Source organism: Corylus avellana, chromosome ca9 (genome assembly GCF_901000735.1).
Source record: "Corylus avellana chromosome ca9, CavTom2PMs-1.0".
NCBI lineage: Eukaryota > Viridiplantae > Streptophyta > Magnoliopsida > Fagales > Betulaceae > Corylus > Corylus avellana.
In genome coordinates, this window is record NC_081549.1 from 20,232,359 (window position 1) to 20,246,669 (window position 14,311).

General features: G+C 34.3%; 1 protein-coding gene and 1 pseudogene across 1 annotated transcript; both read left to right on the forward strand.

Annotated features, from left to right (window-relative positions):
- Positions 1-1,742: 1,742 nt before the first annotated feature.
- LOC132192013 (probable glutathione S-transferase) lies at positions 1,743-2,850 on the forward strand. The gene is made up of 2 exons (XM_059607189.1): positions 1,743-2,149; positions 2,275-2,850. Exons 1-2 carry the CDS (start codon positions 1,841-1,843, stop codon positions 2,626-2,628), a joined length of 663 nt encoding a protein of 220 aa, XP_059463172.1. The 5' UTR covers positions 1,743-1,840; the 3' UTR covers positions 2,629-2,850.
- Positions 2,851-6,247: 3,397 nt separating this feature from the next.
- Positions 6,248-7,379, forward strand: LOC132161915 (glutathione S-transferase U8-like; annotated as a pseudogene).
- The last annotated feature ends 6,932 nt before the right edge of the window (positions 7,380-14,311 follow it).

Below are 14,311 nucleotides of genomic sequence, written 5' to 3' on the forward strand. Positions count from 1 at the left end.
ACAATTCATAAGAAAAAATTAACAACGCGTTATAGTTAGGAAAAAGGTAACTACCCCTTCTATAAACTTTGTCTTCTCGATGTAATTTATGGAATTTCAGTCTAATATGACATGAGAAGGTTGCATCATCTGCATATGGAATTACCCTTTTTATCCAGCTTATATATTTTATTCTCCTTATGATCCTATCTATTTTTTTTTTTTTTTATTTGGCTAAAATACTCTATATATAATATATGTTATCAAGTAGATAAGAAAAAATAAAATAAAAGGGTTCTGTTGGGATCGACTGGGATTTGCGTAATGTTCAAGGCCGGATTTGCTCATTTGCTTCTTCTTTTTTTTAGTTTAAATTGGTTCTAATCATTCGAGCAACAAAAAAACCATTCTTAAAAGGCAGCTCAATCAACTAAAATCACTCCTAATAAAACAAAGATCACTAATTAGAATCTTCCTCCTCTCCACATCAATTACATCTCTTGCATGCTTAAAAAGAAAAACCATCTCCTTCCGCATGTGTTTTGCTAAAAGTAATAAATTAAAATTATATTTTATTATTATTATTGAGCGAAGCCTGGCTGGTGCATGTACTATAATGGTACATGGTTTGGTCCACTGCTCTAGAGCATTCAGATCTGTGATCGTCGGTAGCTGACATCATCCCTTATCTCAATTTCTTGAGACGTACAACTTACAAGAGAGCAGTCAACGTTCTCCGTGAGAGTGTCCATGAAGTACCGCTAGCCGAGGACAAGTATACTTTCATCTTTTTGGATTTTGGAACCGTTGGAGGAAATTTTTTATTTTTATTTTTTTCTATGTATAGTTGTTTTGTTTTTTAAATATTCTTTTAAAAATAAAAGTTGCCAAGATTACTCTAAGGATTATATATTGTAGCCGAGATGGAAGACTCTGCATGCCCGAAGAGTAAACTAATTCTATAATAGCTCTAAGAGCGTCATCAATGAGCGTATAATTTTTTTTTTTTTTTTTTGGATGTTAGACTTGACTCTTGAGTAATATATAAGTTTTGGGCCCAAATGTAAGAATTCAAAGAAAGAATATGTTGAGCGTTGCAAAATGATCTAAATTGATCTAAATTTTATAAGTTTTGGGCCCAAATATAATTTTTATTTCTACAAGTCCTTATTGATCTAAATTGTAATTTTTACTGTCACACTATCATAATTTTATAACAATTATATAAGAATCTACTAAATAATGCGTATTAAAGTAAAAATTGGTTTGTTTGATAATAATAAAAAAAATAAAAATAAAAACACAAAGAGTGCCAAAATACACTTATAAAAAAAATGAAGCTTTTAAAAAGTTATTAAGACACATATTTTTCAACGCAACCGACTCTAAAAATCTGAAAACATAAAATAAATTTAATGATTGGCTTTTTATCCAAGTCTTTTGTTTGTTTTCTTTGTTTATGGATAAGTACTGCTTCCTCCCCAAGGCAGTAACTAGAAGTCTCCATGCTGCGAAGTTGCAACAACCACCAACTCCAATGTTTAATCATGAATAATGACCATGTAATAAATTTAATGATTAGCTTCTTCCCCAAGTCTTTTTTTTTTTCTTTGTTTTTGATAAGTTCTTCTTTCCCAAGGCAGTAACTAGAAGTCTCCATGGTGCATGCGGCAACAACCACCAACTCCGCGATCCAATGTTTAATGAATAATGAATATAATAGCAAGCGTAGAAGCTTATCGGCTAAGTAAGCTCTTGGATCGTGGCTCTATAAAAGGGCATCACACCCAAAAGAGAGCCAAGCACCACAAAAATTACACCACAGTACTACTCTTTAAACTGAAGTTCTCCAAGTCTCGTAATGGCAGAAGAAGTGTTGTTGTTTGGTGTGTGGGCAAGCCCCTATAGTCGCAGAGTAGAGTTGGCTCTGAAACTCAAAGGTGTTGACTACAAATACATAGAGGAAGATTTGACCAACAAGAGTCCTTTGCTTCTCAAATACAATCCCATTCACAAGAAGATTCCGGTTCTTGTACACAACGGAAAGCCTATCGTGGAGTCCCAAGTTATTCAATATATTGACGAGATATGGCAAGGCTATCCCATATTGCCCAAAGATCCGTATGAGAGAGCCATTGCACGTTTCTGGGCCAAGTTCATAGACGACAAGGTAATTAATATCTTTTCGATCTCTTAACTTCAATTATAGTGTTTGTTTGTTGGTTTTTTATAATCTTTCTTCAATTCAGTCCGCCAAGAAAAATTTTGAGTTTTTCTTTTTATTTCTTTGGTCAGTGCTTGCCGGGGGCATTTAAAGCTTACTTGGGTGAAGAGAAAGAGCGTGAGAAGGCTGTGGAAGAAACGTGGGAGGCTCTTAAGATTTTAGAGGAAGAGTTAAAGGAAAAGAGGTTCTTTGGAGGAGAAAGTATAGGAATGGTAGACATTGTCGCTAACGCCATTGCCTTTTGGCTTGGAGTTTTTGAAGAAGCTTCGGGAGTTAAGTTGTTGACAAGAGAGAAATTTCCCAAACTTACCAACTGGAGTCATGAGTTCGTGAGCAGCATTGTTGTCAAGGAATGTCTGCCTCCAAGAGAAAAACTAATTGCCTATTTTCGAAATCGCTTTGGGGGCGCCAATGCTTCGAAATAGACGAATTTACTATCAACACTCACAGTAAAGTGAAAATCGCTCACATAATAATCCACCATTGTAATAAGTGGGCTTCTACCGTGTGCTTGTAATTTCATCTTATTTTCTGTCATTGTGTCATGAATCTGTTTTTCTTTTCTTTTTGTTTAGTAATTTTCAGGCTTTTAAAGTTTATGTGTGTAATGACCTATCTTGTAATTCCATGGTTTCTCATTTCTTTTATCTTAGATAAATTTATGTTTCAAAGATTTGGGTCCAAAGATTACCAAATAATACTTAAAATGAATGGTAAATTATAAGCGCCAAAATCAGGAATTTGTTCTCAGAGGTCGAATTATGCATATTGGAGTCCACTCTTTATGGTTTATAAAATAAGAATTATAATTTGGATGAATCTTATCAAATGGTAATGTTAGGCACTTACTATGCATTAATATTTAAATCAGTTATTCCATTAAGCTAGTATCTCTTTAGCGGTGGGCTGGGTTGTCTATCTTCAGTGAAAGACTTCAAGACAAATTACAATTTTTGCAGAAATGTATCCGATAGAAACTAACTACAGCGTCGATAATTAACAAGTTATATATACATGCAATATCATAAAACGCTAGCTTAAAATTATTTTTACCTTTGTTACTGCAAAACTAAAAAATAAAAAGCTTTCACAAAAAGGTTTTACGAACCATAATACTATACTACAACTACCTCACAATACTCAAATCAATCCTTTAATTGTGTGTTTTTTATTTTTTTAATAATGACTAATCTAACAATTAATTGTGATTACCACATCAGCACTATAAATTACTTTATATATATATAAAAGTAAAATGCTTCAAAACCCCAAAAACGAAAAATATGAATAGAATATCATGCTCTTGTTAAAAGTCCCAAAAATAAAACTCTACTAATACAGACACATTCTTGTGACGCAAATGTTAGAGTACCAAAATCAGTAGTTTGGTCTGAAGTAGAACTCCCATCGGAATGGCTATTCGAAAATGAAAACATTCCAACAAAAATGAAAAACACAACATTTGATCTAAATTGTTTACAACAATACTTAGATGGTACTATTAGGCTAAGTTTTGATAGACCAAAACTCAACAATGAGGAAAATCTAGTAAGTCGATCTGGGGTTGAATTGATTGGTGGAAGGAACTAATCAAAGTCAAAGCTGTGGTAATAGCTATGAAAATATTTATATTTTTAGCGGGCAGGTACCTCGACTAACATCTTTCAAGCACTATCTTTTGTGAATATTCTATGAAGGTTGCTGAGATAAGAAATGATGCATGAAATTCAGATTTTTGTTACAAGAAAAAATAAAAATAAAAAATGTAATAACAAGCAGAGAGGCTTAATTATTGGCCAAGTAACCTATGAGATCGTTGCTTTATAAAAGGGCATCAACAAAAGGTTAAGTTGATTAAAAAAATTGGTAACTTAATTAACCATTTAAATCTTCAATTTCAAATCCTATCAATTGCAATATTGGAAAATGGTTTAAATTGTTATTCATCAAGTCTTGTGTATATCACAGTGCTAGCTGCATCTTCTTATCTTCATCATCTTGATATTCATTGGACAGTTGAGGAATTCACTTCTTACTGCCTATTGGTATGGATGTCATACAAATCTCTCGAATCTCTCGAGGACTTGAGAGCCAAAACTCCCTCCTACCATGGCAGTTTGTGTATTTGGGTTCATAGAGAGACTTTGGAGAAGACAAAATGATCGAGATTCAATCCCGTTAAATATTTGTTAATATGTGATTAGAAAGAGCAATGCACTCTATTTAATTATGACCACAAGCTAATAATTATTTAAAAAATGTGACGCACAAAATTATGGACAAATTTATCTTATAAACTAGGTTGGGTTAAATTTTGTTCACCTTAATTTATTAAATTGATATTTGTCTTTAAAAAAAAAAGTAGGTATTGTAGGAAAAAAAAAATTAAAAAAAATTAAGGCTTATTTCAATTTGGAGAAAAATTTGAGTCTCAGAATCATACTCATCACTACAAAAAAAAAGAAAAAAAAAAGGCCAAAATAGTGACACTTGGAATGTGACGTTTAAAGCCCAAAAAAGGCCACTATTGATGCAGTGGCGTTTGCATAGTGACATTTGGAAAATGTCCCTTAAACATAGTGATTTTATTCAAAATTGGAGGCGGTTTGAACAGTGAAAATGTTGCTACAATGTGACATTTAAGCTCAAACATCACCTTTTGGAAGGCAACGCGTGAATAGTGTATACATCTTCTTTTCAAAAATGTGACGCGTTCACTATTCATATGTTACTACTCTTTAATAAAATTAAAAAATATATATTTATAATTCTAAAAAAAGAAATATATATATATATATATATATAACAAAAAAAAATCAAATTAATTTTTTAAAAAAATAGAGGGGTGGCGCATGGCCACACCCCCGATACCTCTGGGGTTGGCTCACTGGCCACCCCCTCCCCCACGGGTGGCAGCCACCCCTTTATTTTTTATGTGACTAAATGAAAAAGAAAAAATTTTGAAGTTTTTGGGTGTGGGTAGTTGTTATATATAAACGCAAATTTTGAGCGTCAATATTTTCAAAAATTACTTGGCGACATTTGAACAATAACACGCTATTCAAACGTCGCCTTTCACACGTGAATAGCGATGCATGAATAGTAAAGATATTCAAACGCCGCCATTCACATGTGAATAGCGATGTGTGAATAGTAACACTATTCAAACATCGTCTTTCCCGTGTGAATAGTAATACTATTCAAATGTCACTATTTTATGAATAATAACGTTTGAATAGTAAAACACCGCATTTTAATGACTTTCTTTTTTAATTAAAAATAATAATTTTTCTTTAAATTAAAAAAATATATATTATAAAATTAAAAATTAAAATAATTAATTAATTAATTAAAAAAAAAGGGTCACTATATCCCAAACATCACTAATTGAACTTTTTTTGTAGTGCATATTCAATGTCCTTTTAATTTTTGTTAAGTTGATTGTATTTTAGATCATATAATAATATAGTTTGTTTAGCTACTTTTTTTTGTTTTTTTAAAAAAAAAACACTGCAATGTTTGCCACATGATTGGATTGGACCGGATCCAAAGACCTAAAAAATTCATCTCAAAACTCCAACATTCTTATTTTTTATATCGCATCAAGCACATTTTATTACTATTCAAATAAAAAAAAATAATTACACAACAAATTTTTTCACTTTTTCATACAAAACATTCTTACGTTTTTTTCTCACATCAATCAAATTTGGTACAGTTTCAGTCCACTCCCTTTTTCAAGTTCTTTGCCAAACACACAAGGTCAAACCAAGGATTTGAAGATTAGATGAGGTATTAAGCAATAATATCATATCCATCTACTCCATTTTTTTGGTTTCTAAACGACTCATTCTTGGGCTTAGAAGCCTTCATGCAACAACCACTAACTCCAGAATTTAATGACCATATAATAACAAGCTTGGAGCTTATCGGCTAAGTAAACTCTTGGATCGATCATGGCTAGCTCTATAAAATGGCATCAGACCCAAAAGAGAGCCAAGCACCACAATCCTTCAAAGGGCAAAGAACTCGGAAGTGTCTTAAATGGCGGAAGAAGTGGTGTTGTTTGGTGCGTGGGGAAGCCCTTTTAGTCGCAGAGTAGAGCTGGCTCTGAAACTCAAAGGAGTTGACTACAAATACATGGAGGAAGATCTGACCAACAAGACTCCTTTGCTTCTCAAATACAACCCCATTCACAAGAAGATTCCTGTGCTTGTACACAACGGAAAGCCTATCGTGGAGTCCCAAGTTATTCTGGAGTACATTGATGAGACATGGCAAGGATATCCCTTGTTGCCCAAAGATCCGTACGAGAGAGCCATTGCACGTTTCTGGGCCAAGTTCATAGACGAAAAGGTAATTTCTTTTCTCTTAGCTTCCTTCAATTATAGTGTCTGTCTTCTGGTTTTTTGATAATCTTAGCAGAATTTTTTTTCTGATTGCTCATATGAATATGATAAAGATAAATCCAAAATTCCTTTGTACATCGCAGTCAAAAATATTCTAGCAGGTGTTGGAATATTTGTCTATCAATTTTGCATCATTTCTATAAACAAACGTTAAATAATCAATCCACCGAGAGACATGGCGGGAAAATGCAGCTAATCAGACCAAAATTTGAGTTTTTCTTTTTTCAGTGCTCGCCTGTGATATTTAAAGCTTTGTGGGGTGATGAGAAAGAGCATGAGAAGGCAGTAGAAGAAGCATCTAAGCTTCTAAAGTTCATAGAGGAAGAGCTTAAGGAAAAGAAGTTCTTTGGAGGAGAGAGTATTGGAATGATAGACATTGCCGCTAACATTATTGCCTTTTGGCAAGGAATTTTCGAAGAAGCTTCAGGAGTATAGTTATTGACGAAAGAGAAATTTTCCAAACTTACCAATTGGAGTCATGAGTTCGTGAGCAATAGTATTGTCAAGGAATGTCTGCCTCCAAGAGACAAACTAATTGCCTATCTACGAAAGCGCTTTGGGAGTCATAATGCTTCCAAATAGATGAATTTACCATGGACACTCACAGTTGGTGAAAAGCGCCTGCATAATAATCCTCCACGGTAGTAAATGGGCTTTGCCATGTGCTTGTAATTTCATCTTATTTTTTGCCATTGTGTTGTGACTCTGTTTTTCTAGTTCTTTTCATTTTGTATTTTTCAAGCTTTTAAAGTTTATGTCTGTAATAACTTAAAGGGTTAAATACTCCAAACCCCTCTGGGGTTTCTCAACTTTATTTTTTCTTTCCTGTGTTTTATTTTTGTCACATGAGATCTCTGTGGTTTTGATAATAGACCAAGTTAGTCCTCCGTCAGTTGACTTAATGAAATTTCATGTGGACCAATCACATGTTGACACGTGACACCTACTTAATTTTTTTTTTTTAATTTTTTTTTAAAAAAATGCATTTTCTAAAAAAATAAAAAATAAGTAAAAAGATTAGGGGTGGCCGAGCCACGCCCTTGGCCATTTGGGGGTGGCTCGGCCACCCCCTTGGCTGCCCCCCCCTCCCATCAAGATGGGGGTGGCAATCGGCCACCCCTTGGCCATGGAGCCTAGGAGGTGGCCGAAACCACCCCCAACTACCATTGGGGGTGGTCGACCTTGGGCTCCAAGGGGGTGCCTCGGCCACCCCCATCCGGCCAGATGGGGATGGCCCCCGATCTTTTTTCTTTTTCTTTTTTTTCCTTTTTTTTAGAAAATACATTTTTTTTTAATTTATATATATTTAAGTAGGTGCCACGAGTCAACATGTGATTGGTCCACGTGGAATTTTGTTAAGTTAACTAACGGTCAACTGACGGAGGACTAACTTGGTCTATTATCAAAACCACAGGGACCTCTTGTGATAAAAATGAAAACCCAGGGAGAAAAAAATAAAGTTGTAAAACCCCAGGGACTAATTTAGTATTTAACCCCAACTTCAAATAACCAGCAAGCGAAGCACAGTCTTGTAACTCTTCGAAATGATGGTTTCTCATTTCTCAGTCTTGGTCCTCTTGGATAAATTTATGTCATGTTCAATGTTTTGGGTCCAAAGGTCCAATTATGTAAATCTTTTTTCTTTTTCTTTTTTTAAAGGAAAATCTTTTTTTTTTTTTTCATTAATAGAGGAATCAAGAGCATTAAAACTTTTACAATCACAGAACATAACGTTCTGAAAGATCATAGCCGAAGCTAAAAGATCAAAGTTGTAACTAAAAGATTACACATCAAAGACATCAAACATCCGCTAACTTATAACTAATCTTCAGTTGGAATAACAGATCTGCGCTAGGCAGACACAAACTAATGCATAGGTAGCTCTTATTCCTCGACCCTGGAATCAAAAGGACCCCATGCCGACACACATCCTCCTGAACCCGAAAGCCAGGATATCATTCACATCCACAACCCCAGGGGTCTGGACCAAAATAACAAGCGAGGAGATCAAGAAAGAGGGCATAGCCTTATTACAAGCAGCAAGAAAAATACAGGGAAAATTAAAGCAATACAACTAAAAATTTAAAAATAGGAGCACACTAGGCAGATGACAGCAGCTGGAAGAAACGCCGATCGCGTGCTTGCCGGAAACCGATGCGTAGATGGCGTTGGAAGCACATCGCGGTGGGGACACGTGAAAAGACCCAGCAGAAGACAGTAAACGGCAAAGCTGGCGGTGAGGAGATCGGCAGTGCACTCAAAGAAATTGGGGGAAAGTTTGAGTGAATTCCCCATGAGTGGCACCCACAAAGTGTGCCCAAACAGCACCTAGCAAGAAAAAAAACAAGCAAGCAAAGAACAACAACAGGGAAAAGAAAGCGAAATCCAAAAACAAACACAAAAAAGAAAAGAAACACGACAGAGGGGGGGAAGGAAAATGGGATGGAGGGGGGAACGGATCAAGGAAAGAGAGAGGGAGGGGGAGGACCAAAGCCTCGGATAAATCTTTAAAATGATTTTGTCGCATTTACTATGTATTAATATTTTTAAATAAGTTATTCCAACCCCAAAAAAAAAAAAAGTTAAGGAGTTAACCGAGCTACAATATCATAGAACACGTTAAATACTTCTTAATATGTTATTAGAAAGATCGAGAATTGCACAGTACTCTATTCAATTATGACCACTAGCTAATAATTATTTAAAAAATGTGACGTACAAAATTGTGGATAAAGTAATATATAAATTGGGTTGGAGGAAATTTTTCCTCCTCATCTGTTAAATTGATTTAATTTGGTCTTTAAAGTAAGTAATATTCACGTGCATTTTTAATTACATGCTTTAGGAATAGAACTAGGTACTGTAAAAAAAAAGTATAATCCGTTCAAGTAGAGGTGTAAACGAGTCAAGCTTGAGCGAGCTTCCCTTGTTTGAGCTCGGCTCGTTTAAACTTTACTCGAGTTCGAGCTCGAGCTGAGCTCAAGGGCAAGCCAAAAAATCAAGCTCAAACTTGAGCTCATAATAAGTCGAACCGAGCCGAACTAGCCCGCGAGTTAGCTCTTATATTTAATTTATTTTAATTATAAATTTAAACTTTACAGCTCAAGAAGCCAGCTTGCATATGAGCATTTACTTAGCCTGGCTATCCAAGTATAGAGCCTGAGTCAATACATCAAGGCACTTGATTTCGAAGAGAGATGATATGCATCTTTTTATAAAAAAAAATTGATGCTATTAAAAAAAAAAAAAAACCATTAATTTTTAATATTAATATAAACAACTATGTGAACAACTACCAATTCGAACCTTATACGAACTACTCACGAGCCTAACCGAGTCGAGCCGAGCTTGCTTCGTTTAATATTCGAATCAGTATTTATGTTCACGAAACACCTCATTGAGTCGAGCATAAGCCGAACTTATACAAGTCGAGCCCAAACTCGCTTGTGAGGTCTTCGCTCACTTAACACCCTTCCGTCCGAGAAGAGAATTAAGAGGATTCCCACATGTGACCCAAGCACAGCTCTCTCAAGCATCAAAAATGGATAGATAATTCCTCCCATGACAATTTAGAAGGTTCTAGTATATGCGTATAAGGCCAACATGAGACCAAAGTTAGGCTTTCTATTAGACTATTACTAAGCTAACCATCACACACCTTTTCTTTTTGGGCTTTGACTTGAGTGTCGGAGTCCCGCCAATCTTCCAAGACTCGATCTAATGACTTTACCTTTTTTTCGCAAATACAACTCCTACTTAGAATGCGGACTGAAATCATTGTTGGTTCCGTGCACCAACAATGAAGACGCAAAATAAACTGGGCAATGCACGCGGAGTGAAGGAGGCCTAGGAGTAGGCAACATGTAGACTTGAAACAATTTGTAGAGTAATGCTAGAAGTCTTCCTTATATATGTCCATTCAAAATTGATGTGACTTGAAAATTATAATTTGATTTGTGATAGATTACTATTGAATTTTGATTCAAAGATAATGTTACGGGCCCTTCCATAATATTAGACTTTTATGTATTAAATTTATATTATGTTAGCATAAGTCGGTTAATCCTAGCTGTATTAGGGTTATGATATTATTTCAATAAGAGTCTCATGATGACTCAACCTTAGTTTATATTTCAATAAGAGTTGTTGATTCAGCCCTATTTCTCTTACGTAATATGTAATGAATCATCTATTTAAAGAAGTTATGCTATGAATAAATGCAAAAAAAAAAAAAAGAATTCATCCCAAACATTGTGTTTGAAAGGTCTAGGTTCCCTTATAATCTAAAGTCTAAGTTCCCTTAGAACCTAATTTATCTTGTTACGGACTTAGGTTCGTAACAGATAATTTCGATTTTTTTTTTATATGTCCACATGAACTTATAACATTACTCCATTTTGAGAGGAGTTCAAATTTTATTTCGGATTGTGTTTCAATAAAGGGGTAATTGTTTTTGTCCCCATGAACTACCATGCGTTGTCAATTTCTCCCCATGAACTGCCAATCTTACTGCCCAATCCCAACAAACTACCATTTTCTTCCCAAAACCCCCATTCCGTTAGTCAAACTCGTTAAATCAATTGAAATGACCAAAATACCCTAACTTTATATACAAAAATTATATATAATACCCTTAAAATTAAACAAATAAAAATATATATATTATTAATGTATCAGTACCAGTTTCAATAAAAACAAATCAAAAATGAAAATTAAAAAAAAAATTAAAATATATTAAAATTAATAAACACTTTTAAATTAATTTATAAAAATAAAAAATGTCAATAAAAAAATAAAAAATATTTTTAAAAATATTAATTTATAAAAATAAAAATAGGGGGTGGCCAGCCACCTCCTATTTTTTTTTTTAAAAAAAAAATATATATATATATATATATAAGTTTTATAGATTTATATTTGTTGTTTTAATTTTTATTTGGAGGTATTTATGTCTTTTGGAAAAAAATATAAAAAAGCCCCCCAAACTACCAGTTGTTTTCGATTTAGCTCCCTAATATTCCAAAAGTGATAAAGTAGCCTCCCAAACTACCAAACTATTGCATTTTGGCCACTTCGTTAGTCAAAACTGTTAGTTTGGACAGAAACTGCAAAACAACGTCGTTTTGTTACGGGAAAGTTACTATAATGTCCTTTTATGAAGAAAAAAAAATTGAGAAAAATATAAAAAAGCCCTCCAAACTACCAGTCGTTTTCATTTTAGCCCTCTAATGTTCAAAATGTGATAAAGTAGCCTCCAAACTACCAAACAGTTGCAATTTAGCCACTCCGTTAGTCATTACTGTCAAATATGATGACAAATTTACAACTACGTCGTTTTGGCAAGGGTAAGTTACCAAAATGCCTTTTTTGGAAAAAAAAAAAAAAATCATATTGAAACAAGCAAGCAAAACAGCGCCGTTTTTGCTTGAAATTAGGGTTTCCTTACACTTACCAAAATAGTGCCGCTTTGGTAAGTGTTAGGAATTAAAAGAAAAAACCCTAGACCCTACGCAGGTGACCCACAAAAAAACCCCCAACCCTAGTTTATCTCTTTTCCCAAAACACCGGCCACCACGTCGTTCTATCTCCGGCAGCCTGTAAATCTTACCCATAACTCAATTTTTTTATTGTATTTCGTGGTATAGCTGTCGGATCGGTGTTGTTTATCTACGAACGTAGTTTTTTTGTTTAATTTCTACAATGGGTAAGAATTTTTCGGTGGCGCTTTGTAGCCACTGGATGGTGTAGCCGGCGGTGATAGATGGTGGTGGCAGGGGCAATCGGTTTTGAGAGAGAGAGAGAGAGGGGCGTTGCGTTTTTTTCACTTGAGGGAGAAGGTTGCCGGAGATAGAACGATGTGGTGGCCGACGGTTTGGGGGAGAGAGATAAACTGGGGTTGGGGATTTTTTCTGCGTGGGGTCTAAGGTTTTTTATTTTAATTCCTAACACTTACCAAAATGGCGCTGTTTTGGTAAGTGTAAGGAAACCCTAATTTCAAGCAAAACGGCATCGTTTTGCGTGCTTGTTTTAATATGATTTTTTTTTCTAAAAGGGCATTTTAGTAACTTACTCTTGTTAAAACGACATAGTTTTGAATTTTTCATCATATTTGATAGTAATTACTAACGGAATTGCCAAATTGCAACTGTTTAGTAGTTGGGGGGCTAGTTTATCACTTTCTGAACATTATGAGGCTAAAATGAAAATGGCTGGTAGTTTGGGGGGCTTTTTTATATTTTTCCCAAAAATAAAATTTTCATAAAATGGCATTGTAGTAACTTACCCGTAACAAAACGACGTCGTTTTGCAGTTTCCGTCCAGATTGACGGTTTTGACTAACAGAGTGGCCAAAATGCAATAATTTGGTAGTTTGGAAGGCTACTTTATTACTTTTGGAATATTATGGGGTAAATCGAAAACGACTTGTAATTTGGGAGGCTTTTTTATATTTTTCCTATGTTTTTTAATGAGATTTAGCATCTAAAAGAGAACATTCCGTCAAATTTAACGAGTTTGATTAACGGAATGAGAGTTTTGGGAAGAAAATGGTAGTCTAATGAGGTCGGACAATAAAGTTGGCAGTTCATAGAAAAAAATTGACAAGGAAAAAGGTAATTTCAGTCTAATATGACATGAGAAGGCTGCATCATCTGCATATGGAATTTCCCTCTTTATCCAGCATATATTTTATTCTCCCTATGATCCTATCTAATTTTTTTTTTTTGTTTATTTGGCTAACATACTCTATATATAATATATGTTATCATGTAGATAAGAAAAAATAAAATAAAAGGGTTCTGTTGGGATCGACTGGGATTTGCCTAATGTTCAAGGATTTGCTCATTTACTTTTTTATCTTTTTTTCTTTTTTAATTGGTTCTAATCATTCAAGCAATAAAAAAATCATTCCTAAGAGGTAGTTCAATCGGCTGAAATTACTCCTAATAAAACAAAAACTACTAGTTTGAATCTTCCTCCCCTCCACATCAGTTACGTTTCTTGCAAGCATAAAAAGAAAATCCATCTCCTTCCACAGGTCTTTTGCTAAAAGTAATAAATTAAAATTATATTTTATTATTATTATTGAGCGAAGCCTGGCCGGTGTACTATAATGGTGCATGGTTTGGTCCACTGCTCTAGAGCATTCGGATATGTGATCGTCGGTAGCTGTCTAGCTGACATCATCCCTGATCTCAATTTCTTCAGACGTACAACTTACAAGAGACCAGTCAACGTTCTCCGTGTGAGTCGCCATGAAGTACCGCTAGCCGAGGACAAGTATACATTCATCTTTTTGGATTTTGGAAGCATTGGAGGAAAATTTTTTTTTTTTTTTTTTTCTATGTACAGTTGTTTTGTTTTTTAAATATTCTTTTAAAAATAAAAATAAAAGTTGCCAAGATTACTCTAAGAATTATATATTGTAGCCGAGATGGAAGACTCTGCATGCCCGAAGAGTAAACTAATTCTATAATAGCTCTAAGAGCGTCATCAATGAGCGTATAATTTTTTTTTTTTTTTTGGATGTTAGACTTGACTCTTGAGTAATATATAAGTTTTGGGCCCAAATGTAAGAATTCAAAGAAAGAATATGTTGAGCGTTGCAAAATGATCTAAATTGATCTAAATTTTATAAGTTTTGGGCCCAAATATAATTTTTATTTCTACAAGTCCTTATTGATCTAAATTGTAATTTTTA